Source organism: Eucyclogobius newberryi, unplaced genomic scaffold, assembly GCF_026437365.1.
Source record: "Eucyclogobius newberryi isolate DKJ021-1_F unplaced genomic scaffold, fEucNew1.0.hap1 SCAF_14, whole genome shotgun sequence".
Lineage (NCBI taxonomy): Eukaryota > Metazoa > Chordata > Actinopteri > Gobiiformes > Gobiidae > Eucyclogobius > Eucyclogobius newberryi.
Window position 1 is genome coordinate 1,778,661 of NW_027315768.1, and position 12,150 is coordinate 1,790,810.

Sequence of the window (12,150 nt, forward strand, 5' to 3'; positions counted from 1 at the left end):
CAGGGGACAGTGTGAGCCCCTGCGACGGGACAGGGGACAGTGTGAGCCCCTGCGACGGGACAGGGGACAGTGTGAGCCCCTGTGACGGGACAGGGGACAGTGTGAGCCCCTGTGGCGGGACAGGGGACAGTGTGAGCCCCTGTGGCGGGACAGAGGACGGTGTGAGCCCCTGTGGCGGGACAGAGGACAGTGTGAGCCCCTGTGACGGGACAGGGGACAGTGTGAGCCCCTGTGGCGGGACAGGGGACAGTGTGAGCCCCTGTGACGGGACAGGGGACAGTGTGAGCCCCTGTGGCGGGACAGTGTGAGCCCCTGTGGCGGGACAGAGGACGGTGTGAGCCCCTGTGGCGGGACAGAGGACAGTGTGAGCCCCTGTGGCGGGACAGGGGACAGTGTGAGCCCCTGTGACGGGACAGGGGACAGTGTGAGCCCCTGTGACGGGACAGGGGACAGTGTGAGCCCCTGTGGCGGGACAGTGTGAGCCCCTGCGACGGGACAGGGGACAGTGTGAGCCCCTGTGGCGGGACAGGGGACAGTGTGAGCCCCTGTGGCGGGACAGTGGACAGTGTGAGCCCCTGTGGCGGGACAGAGGACAGTGTGAGCCCCTGTGACGGGACAGAGGACAGTGTGAGCCCCTGTGGCGGGACAGAGGACAGTGTGAGCCCCTGTGACGGGACAGGGGACAGTGTGAGCCCCTGTGGCGGGACAGGGGACAGTGTGAGCCCCTGTGACGGGACAGGGGACAGTGTGAGCCCCTGTGGCGGGACAGTGTGAGCCCCTGTGGCGGGACAGAGGACAGTGTGAGCCCCTGTGACGGGACAGGGTGAGCCCCTGTGACGGGACAGGGGACAGTGTGAGCCCCTGTGACGGGACAGGGGACAGTGTGAGCCCCTGTGGCGGGACAGGGGACAGTGTGAGCCCCTGTGACGGGACAGGGTGAGCCCCTGTGACGGGACAGGGGACAGTGTGAGCCCCTGTGACGGGACAGGGGACAGTGTGAGCCCCTGTGGCGGGACAGTGTGAGCCCCTGTGACGGGACAGGGGACAGTGTGAGCCCCTGTGACGGGACAGGGGACAGTGTGAGCCCCTGCGACGGGACAGGGGACAGTGTGAGCCCCTGCGACGGGACAGGGGACAGTGTGAGCCCCTGCGACGGGACAGGGGACAGTGTGAGCCCCTGCGACGGGACAGGGGACAGTGTGAGCCCCTGCGACGGGACAGGGGACAGTGTGAGCCCCTGTGACGGGACAGGGGACAGTGTGAGCCCCTGTGGCGGGACAGGGGACAGTGTGAGCCCCTGTGGCGGGACAGAGGACGGTGTGAGCCCCTGTGGCGGGACAGAGGACAGTGTGAGCCCCTGTGACGGGACAGGGGACAGTGTGAGCCCCTGTGGCGGGACAGGGGACAGTGTGAGCCCCTGTGACGGGACAGGGGACAGTGTGAGCCCCTGTGGCGGGACAGTGTGAGCCCCTGTGGCGGGACAGAGGACGGTGTGAGCCCCTGTGGCGGGACAGAGGACAGTGTGAGCCCCTGTGGCGGGACAGGGGACAGTGTGAGCCCCTGTGACGGGACAGGGGACAGTGTGAGCCCCTGTGACGGGACAGGGGACAGTGTGAGCCCCTGTGGCGGGACAGTGTGAGCCCCTGCGACGGGACAGGGGACAGTGTGAGCCCCTGTGGCGGGACAGGGGACAGTGTGAGCCCCTGTGACGGGACAGGGGACAGTGTGAGCCCCTGTGACGGGACAGGGGACAGTGTGAGCCCCTGTGACGGGACAGGGGACAGTGTGAGCCCCTGTGGCGGGACAGTGTGAGCCCCTGTGGCGGGACAGTGTGAGCCCCTGTGACGGGACAGGGGACAGTGTGAGCCCCTGTGACGGGACAGGGGACAGTGTGAGCCCCTGTGGCGGGACAGGGGACAGTGTGAGCCCCTGTGACGGGACAGGGGACAGTGTGAGCCCCTGTGACGGGACAGGGGACAGTGTGAGCCCCTGTGGCGGGACAGTGTGAGCCCCTGTGACGGGACAGGGGACAGTGTGAGCCCCTGTGACGGGACAGGGGACAGTGTGAGCCCCTGTGACGGGACAGGGGACAGTGTGAGCCCCTGTGACGGGACAGTGTGAGCCCCTGTGGCGGGACAGTGTGAGCCCCTGTGGCGGGACAGTGTGAGCCCCTGTGGCGGGACAGTGGACAGTGTGAGCCCCTGTGGCGGGACAGAGGACAGTGTGAGCCCCTGTGACGGGACAGAGGACAGTGTGAGCCCCTGTGGCGGGACAGAGGACAGTGTGAGCCCCAGTGGCGGGACAGGGGACAGTGTGAGCCCCTGTGGCGGGACAGAGGACAGTGTGAGCCCCTGTGGCGGGACAGGGGACAGTGTGAGCCCCTGTGGCGGGACAGAGGACAGTGTGAGCCCTTGTGACGGGACAGAGGACAGTGTGAGCCCCTGTGACGGGACAGGGGACAGTGTGAGCCCCTGTGACGGGACAGAGGACAGTGTGAGCCCCTGTGACGGGACAGTGTGAGCCCCTGTGGCGGGACAGGGGACAGTGTGAGCCCCTGTGACGGGACAGAGGACAGTGTGAGCCCCTGTGACGGGACCGAGGACAGTATGAGCCCCTGTGACGGGACAGGGGACAGTGTGAGCCCCTGTGACGGGACAGGGGACAGTGTGAGCCCCTGTGACGGGACAGAGGACAGTGTGAGCCCCTGTGACGGGACAGAGGACAGTGTGAGCCCCTGTGACGGGACCGAGGACAGTGTGAGCCCCTGTGACGGGACAGGGGACAGCTTGAGCCCCTGTGACGGGACCGAGGACAGTGTGAGCCCCTGTGACGGGACAGGGGACAGTGTGAGCCCCTTTGACGGGACAGGGGACAGTGTGAGCCCCTGTGACGGGACAGGGGACAGTGTGAGCCCCTGTGACGGGACAGGGGACAGTGTGAGCCCCTGTGACGGGACAGGGGAGAGTGTGAGCCCCTGTGGCGGGACAGTGTGAGCCCCTGTGGCGGGACAGTGGACGGTGTGAGCCCCTGTGGCGGGACAGAGGACAGTGTGAGCCCCTGTGGCGGGACAGGGGACAGTGTGAGCCCCTGTGACGGGACAGGGGACAGTGTGAGCCCCTGTGACGGGACAGGGGACAGTGTGAGCCCCTGTGACGGGACAGGGGACAGTGTGAGCCCCTGTGGCAGGACAGTGTGAGCCCCTGTGGCGGGACAGAGGACGGTGTGAGCCCCTGTGGCGGGACAGAGGACAGTGTGAGCCCCTGTGACGGGACAGGGGACAGTGTGAGCCCCTGTGGCGGGACAGGGGACAGTGTGAGCCCCTGTGACAGGACAGGGGACAGTGTGAGCCCCTGTGGCGGGACAGTGTGAGCCCCTGTGGCGGGACAGAGGACGGTGTGAGCCCCTGTGGCGGGACAGAGGACAGTGTGAGCCCCTGTGGCGGGACAGGGGACAGTGTGAGCCCCTGTGACGGGACAGGGGACAGTGTGAGCCCCTGTGACGGGACAGGGGACAGTGTGAGCCCCTGTGGCGGGACAGTGTGAGCCCCTGTGACGGGACAGGGGACAGTGTGAGCCCCTGTGACGGGACAGGGGACAGTGTGAGCCCCTGCGACGGGACAGGGGACAGTGTGAGCCCCTGCGACGGGACAGGGGACAGTGTGAGCCCCTGCGACGGGACAGGGGACAGTGTGAGCCCCTGTGACGGGACAGGGGATAGTGTGAGCCCCTGTGACGGGACAGGGGACAGTGTGAGCCCCTGTGACGGGACAGGGGACAGTGTGAGCCCCTGTGACGGGACAGGGGACAGTGTGAGCCCCTGTGGCGGGACAGTGTGAGCCCCTGTGGCGGGACAGTGGACGGTGTGAGCCCCTGTGGCGGGACAGAGGACAGTGTGAGCCCCTGTGGCGGGACAGGGGACAGTGTGAGCCCCTGTGACGGGACAGGGGACAGTGTGAGCCCCTGTGACGGGACAGGGGACAGTGTGAGCCCCTGTGACGGGACAGGGGACAGTGTGAGCCCCTGTGGCGGGACAGTGTGAGCCCCTGTGGCGGGACAGAGGACGGTGTGAGCCCCTGTGGCGGGACAGAGGACAGTGTGAGCCCCTGTGACGGGACAGGGGACAGTGTGAGCCCCTGTGGCGGGACAGGGGACAGTGTGAGCCCCTGTGACAGGACAGGGGACAGTGTGAGCCCCTGTGGCGGGACAGTGTGAGCCCCTGTGGCGGGACAGAGGACGGTGTGAGCCCCTGTGGCGGGACAGAGGACAGTGTGAGCCCCTGTGGCGGGACAGGGGACAGTGTGAGCCCCTGTGACGGGACAGGGGACAGTGTGAGCCCCTGTGACGGGACAGGGGACAGTGTGAGCCCCTGTGGCGGGACAGTGTGAGCCCCTGTGACGGGACAGGGGACAGTGTGAGCCCCTGTGACGGGACAGGGGACAGTGTGAGCCCCTGCGACGGGACAGGGGACAGTGTGAGCCCCTGCGACGGGACAGGGGACAGTGTGAGCCCCTGCGACGGGACAGGGGACAGTGTGAGCCCCTGCGACGGGACAGGGGATAGTGTGAGCCCCTGTGACGGGACAGGGGACAGTGTGAGCCCCTGTGACGGGACAGGGGACAGTGTGAGCCCCTGTGACGGGACAGGGGACAGTGTGAGCCCCTGTGGCGGGACAGTGTGAGCCCCTGTGGCGGGACAGAGGACGGTGTGAGCCCCTGTGGCGGGACAGAGGACAGTGTGAGCCCCTGTGACGGGACAGGGGACAGTGTGAGCCCCTGTGACGGGACAGGGGACAGTGTGAGCCCCTGTGGCGGGACAGTGTGAGCCCCTGTGACGGGACAGTGTGAGCCCCTGTGACGGGACAGGGGACAGTGTGAGCCCCTGTGACGGGACAGGGGACAGTGTGAGCCCCTGTGACGGGACAGAGGACAGTGTGAGCCCCTGTGACGGGACCGAGGACAGTATGAGCCCCTGTGACGGGACAGGGGACAGTGTGAGCCCCTGTGACGGGACAGGGGACAGTGTGAGCCCCTGTGACGGGAATGGGGACAGTGTGAGCCCCTGTGACGGGACAGAGGACAGTGTGAGCCCCTGTGACGGGACCGAGGACAGTGTGAGCCCCTGTGACGGGACCGAGGACAGTGTGAGCCCCTGTGACGGGACAGGGGACAGCTTGAGCCCCTGTGACGGGACCGAGGACAGTGTGAGCCCCTGTGACGGGACAGGGGACAGTGTGAGCCCCTGTGACGGGACAGGGGACAGTGTGAGCCCCTGTGACGGGACAGGGGACAGTGTGAGCCCCTGTGACGGGACAGGGGAGAGTGTGAGCCCCTGTGACGGGACAGGGGAGAGTGTGAGCCCCTGTGGCGGGACAGTGTGAGCCCCTGTGGCGGGACAGAGGACGGTGTGAGCCCCTGTGGCGGGACAGAGGACAGTGTGAGCCCCTGTGGCGGGACAGGGGACAGTGTGAGCCCCTGTGACGGGACAGGGGACAGTGTGAGCCCCTGTGGCGGGACAGGGGACAGTGTGAGCCCCTGTGACAGGACAGGGGACAGTGTGAGCCCCTGTGGCGGGACAGTGTGAGCCCCTGTGGCGGGACAGAGGACGGTGTGAGCCCCTGTGGCGGGACAGAGGACAGTGTGAGCCCCTGTGGCGGGACAGGGGACAGTGTGAGCCCCTGTGACGGGACAGGGGACAGTGTGAGCCCCTGTGACGGGACAGGGGACAGTGTGAGCCCCTGTGGCGGGACAGTGTGAGCCCCTGTGACGGGACAGGGGACAGTGTGAGCCCCTGTGACGGGACAGGGGACAGTGTGAGCCCCTGCGACGGGACAGGGGACAGTGTGAGCCCCTGCGACGGGACAGGGGACAGTGTGAGCCCCTGCGACGGGACAGGGGACAGTGTGAGCCCCTGTGACGGGACAGGGGATAGTGTGAGCCCCTGTGACGGGACAGGGGACAGTGTGAGCCCCTGTGACGGGACAGGGGACAGTGTGAGCCCCTGTGACGGGACAGGGGACAGTGTGAGCCCCTGTGGCGGGACAGTGTGAGCCCCTGTGGCGGGACAGTGGACGGTGTGAGCCCCTGTGGCGGGACAGAGGACAGTGTGAGCCCCTGTGGCGGGACAGGGGACAGTGTGAGCCCCTGTGACGGGACAGGGGACAGTGTGAGCCCCTGTGACGGGACAGGGGACAGTGTGAGCCCCTGTGACGGGACAGGGGACAGTGTGAGCCCCTGTGGCGGGACAGTGTGAGCCCCTGTGGCGGGACAGAGGACGGTGTGAGCCCCTGTGGCGGGACAGAGGACAGTGTGAGCCCCTGTGACGGGACAGGGGACAGTGTGAGCCCCTGTGGCGGGACAGGGGACAGTGTGAGCCCCTGTGACAGGACAGGGGACAGTGTGAGCCCCTGTGGCGGGACAGTGTGAGCCCCTGTGGCGGGACAGAGGACGGTGTGAGCCCCTGTGGCGGGACAGAGGACAGTGTGAGCCCCTGTGGCGGGACAGGGGACAGTGTGAGCCCCTGTGACGGGACAGGGGACAGTGTGAGCCCCTGTGACGGGACAGGGGACAGTGTGAGCCCCTGTGGCGGGACAGTGTGAGCCCCTGTGACGGGACAGGGGACAGTGTGAGCCCCTGTGACGGGACAGGGGACAGTGTGAGCCCCTGCGACGGGACAGGGGACAGTGTGAGCCCCTGCGACGGGACAGGGGACAGTGTGAGCCCCTGCGACGGGACAGGGGACAGTGTGAGCCCCTGCGACGGGACAGGGGATAGTGTGAGCCCCTGTGACGGGACAGGGGACAGTGTGAGCCCCTGTGACGGGACAGGGGACAGTGTGAGCCCCTGTGACGGGACAGGGGACAGTGTGAGCCCCTGTGGCGGGACAGTGTGAGCCCCTGTGGCGGGACAGAGGACGGTGTGAGCCCCTGTGGCGGGACAGAGGACAGTGTGAGCCCCTGTGACGGGACAGGGGACAGTGTGAGCCCCTGTGACGGGACAGGGGACAGTGTGAGCCCCTGTGGCGGGACAGTGTGAGCCCCTGTGACGGGACAGTGTGAGCCCCTGTGACGGGACAGGGGACAGTGTGAGCCCCTGTGACGGGACAGGGGACAGTGTGAGCCCCTGTGACGGGACAGAGGACAGTGTGAGCCCCTGTGACGGGACCGAGGACAGTATGAGCCCCTGTGACGGGACAGGGGACAGTGTGAGCCCCTGTGACGGGACAGGGGACAGTGTGAGCCCCTGTGACGGGAATGGGGACAGTGTGAGCCCCTGTGACGGGACAGAGGACAGTGTGAGCCCCTGTGACGGGACCGAGGACAGTGTGAGCCCCTGTGACGGGACCGAGGACAGTGTGAGCCCCTGTGACGGGACAGGGGACAGCTTGAGCCCCTGTGACGGGACCGAGGACAGTGTGAGCCCCTGTGACGGGACAGGGGACAGTGTGAGCCCCTGTGACGGGACAGGGGACAGTGTGAGCCCCTGTGACGGGACAGGGGACAGTGTGAGCCCCTGTGACGGGACAGGGGAGAGTGTGAGCCCCTGTGACGGGACAGGGGAGAGTGTGAGCCCCTGTGGCGGGACAGTGTGAGCCCCTGTGGCGGGACAGAGGACGGTGTGAGCCCCTGTGGCGGGACAGAGGACAGTGTGAGCCCCTGTGGCGGGACAGGGGACAGTGTGAGCCCCTGTGACGGGACAGGGGACAGTGTGAGCCCCTGTGACGGGACAGGGGACAGTGTGAGCCCCTGTGACGGGACAGGGGACAGTGTGAGCCCCTGTGGCGGGACAGTGTGAGCCCCTGTGGCGGGACAGAGGACGGTGTGAGCCCCTGTGGCGGGACAGAGGACAGTGTGAGCCCCTGTGACGGGACAGGGGACAGTGTGAGCCCCTGTGACGGGACAGGGGACAGTGTGAGCCCCTGTGGCGGGACAGGGGACAGTGTGAGCCCCTGTGACGGGACAGGGGACAGTGTGAGCCCCTGTGGCGGGACAGTGTGAGCCCCTGTGGCGGGACAGAGGACGGTGTGAGCCCCTGTGGCGGGACAGAGGACAGTGTGAGCCCCTGTGACGGGACAGGGGACAGTGTGAGCCCCTGTGGCGGGACAGGGGACAGTGTGAGCCCCTGTGACGGGACAGGGGACAGTGTGAGCCCCTGTGGCGGGACAGTGTGAGCCCCTGTGGCGGGACAGAGGACGGTGTGAGCCCCTGTGGCGGGACAGAGGACAGTGTGAGCCCCTGTGGCGGGACAGGGGACAGTGTGAGCCCCTGTGACGGGACAGGGGACAGTGTGAGCCCCTGTGACGGGACAGGGGACAGTGTGAGCCCCTGTGGCGGGACAGTGTGAGCCCCTGTGACGGGACAGGGGACAGTGTGAGCCCCTGTGACGGGACAGGGGACAGTATGAGCCCCTGCGACGGGACAGGGGACAGTGTGAGCCCCTGTGACGGGACAGGGGACAGTGTGAGCCCCTGTGACGGGACAGGGGACAGTGTGAGCCCCTGTGACGGGACAGGGGACAGTGTGAGCCCCTGTGACGGGACTGAGGACAGTGTGAGCCCCTGTGACGGGACAGTGTGAGCCCCTGTGACGGGACAGGGGACAGTGTGAGCCCCTGTGACGGGACTGAGGACAGTGTGAGCCCCTGTGACGGGACTGAGGACAGTGTGAGCCCCTGTGACGGGACAGTGTGAGCCCCTGTGACCCCTGGGTTTTTAAAAATAGTATCATGAAAAATGAGAGTATTATTATTACGACTGACGCTGGTTTTAACCAAGAGGAGAGAGCGAGGAGCAGGAGGTGAGGAGAGAGCGAGGAGCAGGAGGTGAGGAGAGAGCGAGGAGCAGGAGGTGAGGAGAGAGCGAGGAGCAGGAGGTGAGGAGAGAGCGAGGAGCAGGAGGTGAGGAGAGAGCGAGGAGCAGGAGGTGAGGAGAGAGCGAGGAGCAGGAGGTGAGGAGAGAGCGAGGAGCAGGAGGTGAGGAGAGAGCGAGGAGCAGGAGGTGAGGAGAGAGCGAGGAGCAGGAGGTGAGGAGAGAGCGAGGAGCAGGAGGTGAGGAGAGAGTGAGGAGCAGGAGGTGAGGAGAGAGCGAGGAGCAGGAGGTGAGGAGAGAGCGAGGAGCAGGAGGTGAGGAGAGAGCGAGGAGCAGGAGGTGAGGAGAGAGCGAGGAGCAGGAGGTGAGGAGAGAGCGAGGAGCAGGAGGTGAGGAGAGAGCGAGGAGCAGGAGGTGAGGAGAGAGCGAGGAGCAGGAGGTGAGGAGAGAGCGAGGAGCAGGAGGTGAGGAGAGAGCGAGGAGCAGGAGGTGAGGAGAGAGCGAGGAGCAGGAGGTGAGGAGAGAGCAGCTGTGACTTGGTCCTCATAAAAGGCCTTTTCACTCCTGGATCTATTAAAACATGAGCTTCTCCTTAAAGTGCAGCTCATGATCTGAAGCTTCTTCACTTTTACATCAGAACATTTCATCATTAATGACATGTAGTTTAATTACGTCAATTTAATTATATTATTGACATCGTGCTAAACTGTACATTTGTATCTGTATTTACAGAAATCTATTTATTGTCATGGCTCAATATTTTAGAGTTATTATTCAGTGTTTTGTGGTTTATGGCAAATAAAATATAAAACCATAAAAAAAGTCTAGTTTGTAACTTTATCACTGACGATGGAAATAATTCTGATTCTTATTAAGAACATGGAATGTTTCATCTACAATTAATTTATTAAATTATGATTTATTTATCTGCCAAATGTCAATCATTATTCACATGTTTATCTACATGCAAAACATGCTAAAGTCATGATGAAGTCAGTGTTCATGCTAAAGTCATGATGAAGTCAGTGTTCATGCTAAAGTCATGATGAAGTCAGTGTTCATGCTAAAGTCATGATGAAGTCAGTGTTCATGCTAAAGTCATGATGAAGTCAGTGTTCATGCTAAAGTCATGATGAAGTCAGTGTTCGTGCTAAAGTCATGATGAAGTCAGTGTTCATGCTAAAGTCATGATGAAGTCAGTGTTCATGCTAAAGTCATGATGAAGTCAGTGTTCATGCTAAAGTCATGATGAAGTCAGTGTTCATGCTAAAGTCATGATGAAGTCAGTGTTCATGCTAAAGTCATGATGAAGTCAGTGTTCATGCTAAAGTCATGATGAAGTCAGTGTTCATGCTAAAGTCATGATGAAGGCAGTGTTCATGCTAAAGTCATGATGAAGTAAGTGTTCATGCTAAAGTCATGATGAAGTCAGTGTTCATGCTAAAGTCATGATGAAGTCAGTGTTCATGCTAAAGTCATGATGAAGTCAGTGTTCATGCTAAAGTCATGATGAAGTCAGTGTTCATGCTAAAGTCATGATGAAGGCAGTGTTCATGCTAAAGTCATGATGAAGTCAGTGTTTATGCTAAAGTCATGATGAAGTCAGTGTTCATGCTAAAGTCATGATGAAGTCAGTGTTCATGCTAAAGTCATGATGAAGTCAGTGTTCAGCTAAAGTCATGATGAAGTCAGTGTTCATGCTAAAGTCATGATGAAGTCAGTGTTCATGCTAAAGTCATGATGAAGTCAGTGTTTCTGCTAGTCATGATGAAGTCAGTGTTCATGCTAAAGTCATGATGAAGTCAGTGTTCATGCTAAAGTCATGATGAAGTCAGTGTTCATGCTAAAGTCATGATGAAGTCAGTGTTCATGCTAAAGTCATATTAAAGTCAGTGTTCATGCTAAAGTCATGATGAAGTCAGTGTTCATGCTAAAGTCATGATGAAGTCAGTGTTCATGCTAAAGTCATGATGAAGTCAGTGTTCATGCTAAAGTCATGATGAAGGCAGTGTTCATGCTAAAGTCATGATGAAGTCAGTGTTTATGCTAAAGTCATGATGAAGTCAGTGTTCATGCTAAAGTCATGATGAAGTCAGTGTTCATGCTAAAGTCATGATGAAGTCAGTGTTCAGCTAAAGTCATGATGAAGTCAGTGTTCATGCTAAAGTCATGATGAAGTCAGTGTTCATGCTAAAGTCATGATGAAGTCAGTGTTCATGCTAAAGTCATATTAAAGTCAGTGTTCATGCTAAAGTCATGATGAAGTCAGTGTTCATGCTAAAGTCATATTAAAGTCAGTGTTCATGCTAAAGTCATGATGAAGTCAGTGTTCATGCTAAAGTCATATTAAAGTCAGTGTGTGTCACCTCCTTGTGCAGGGCTCTGTTGTCCTCTCTCAGAGTGTGTGTGTGTGTGTGTGTGTGTGTGTCACCTCCTTGTGCAGGGCTCTGTTGTCCTCTCTCAGAGTGAGTGTGTGTGTGTGTGTGTGTGTGTGTGTGTGTGTCACCTCCTTGTGCAGGGCTCTGTTGTCCTCTCTCAGAGTGAGTGTGTGTGTGTGTGTGTGTGTGTGTGTGTGTGTGTGTGTGTGTGTCACCTCCTTGTGCAGGGCTCTGTTGTCCTCTCTCAGAGTGTGCAGTTGCTGGTCCAGTCTGCTGTGAGCGTTGGTCCAGCGTCTCTCTTTGTTCCTCAGCTCGTCCTGGACAGAGCTCAGCTGCTGCTTCAGCACCTGTGCACGTCACATGACCCAAGCAGACCAATCAACTTCAAGTCTATCATTTCAACCATATTTCAATCATTCTATTTCAAACCCAGTGGCGGAGCACAGAATTAATCCTTCACAGATGTGTAGCTCGAGTATCAAAACATGTGACATTGGGAGGACCAATCAGAGGCTCTACAGCTTACTGGCCTCCGCTTACAGTTCCTTATTTCTTTACATACAAATTGATACTTTTAGTTTGACAAAGGACTAATGCACTTTGTATTCCCTGTCACTTGAAGCCTGGAGATGGTTCAGTCGGACTGCAGACTCGCCTAGTCGTCCTTTTGAATGTGACACTGAGGAAAAGAAGTGTTTGAACACACTTCATTTGTGAAAGTTCAGAATCAGAAAAGGTTTATTAACATTGTCAATGAACAGAATTCACAAACATAAAGAACTTGTCCTGGTGATTCATGCAATACAAAACAAAGTCAAAAAGAAAAAACAATTCAAATCTGCTAAAGGATAAAAACAGGCTTACTATGTACACACATTTACAGTTGAATTTACAGATGTAGTGCATACATTAAATATTATTATATTATGGTTAAAGAGACAGTGTTTAAGAAGTGTTCATGATCCAACAGC

General features: G+C 60.3%; 1 protein-coding gene across 1 annotated transcript in view; it reads right to left on the minus strand.

Moving 5' to 3' along the window:
• cpap (centrosome assembly and centriole elongation protein) overlaps nucleotides 1-12,150 on the minus strand; it is a 77,367-nt gene that overhangs the window by 37,351 nt on the left and 27,866 nt on the right. Inside the window, exon 9 of the mRNA XM_072444147.1 lies at nucleotides 11,395-11,526. Within this exon, the coding sequence (XP_072300248.1) occupies nucleotides 11,395-11,526 (132 nt within the window). The remainder of the gene's footprint in view (nucleotides 1-11,394; nucleotides 11,527-12,150) is intronic.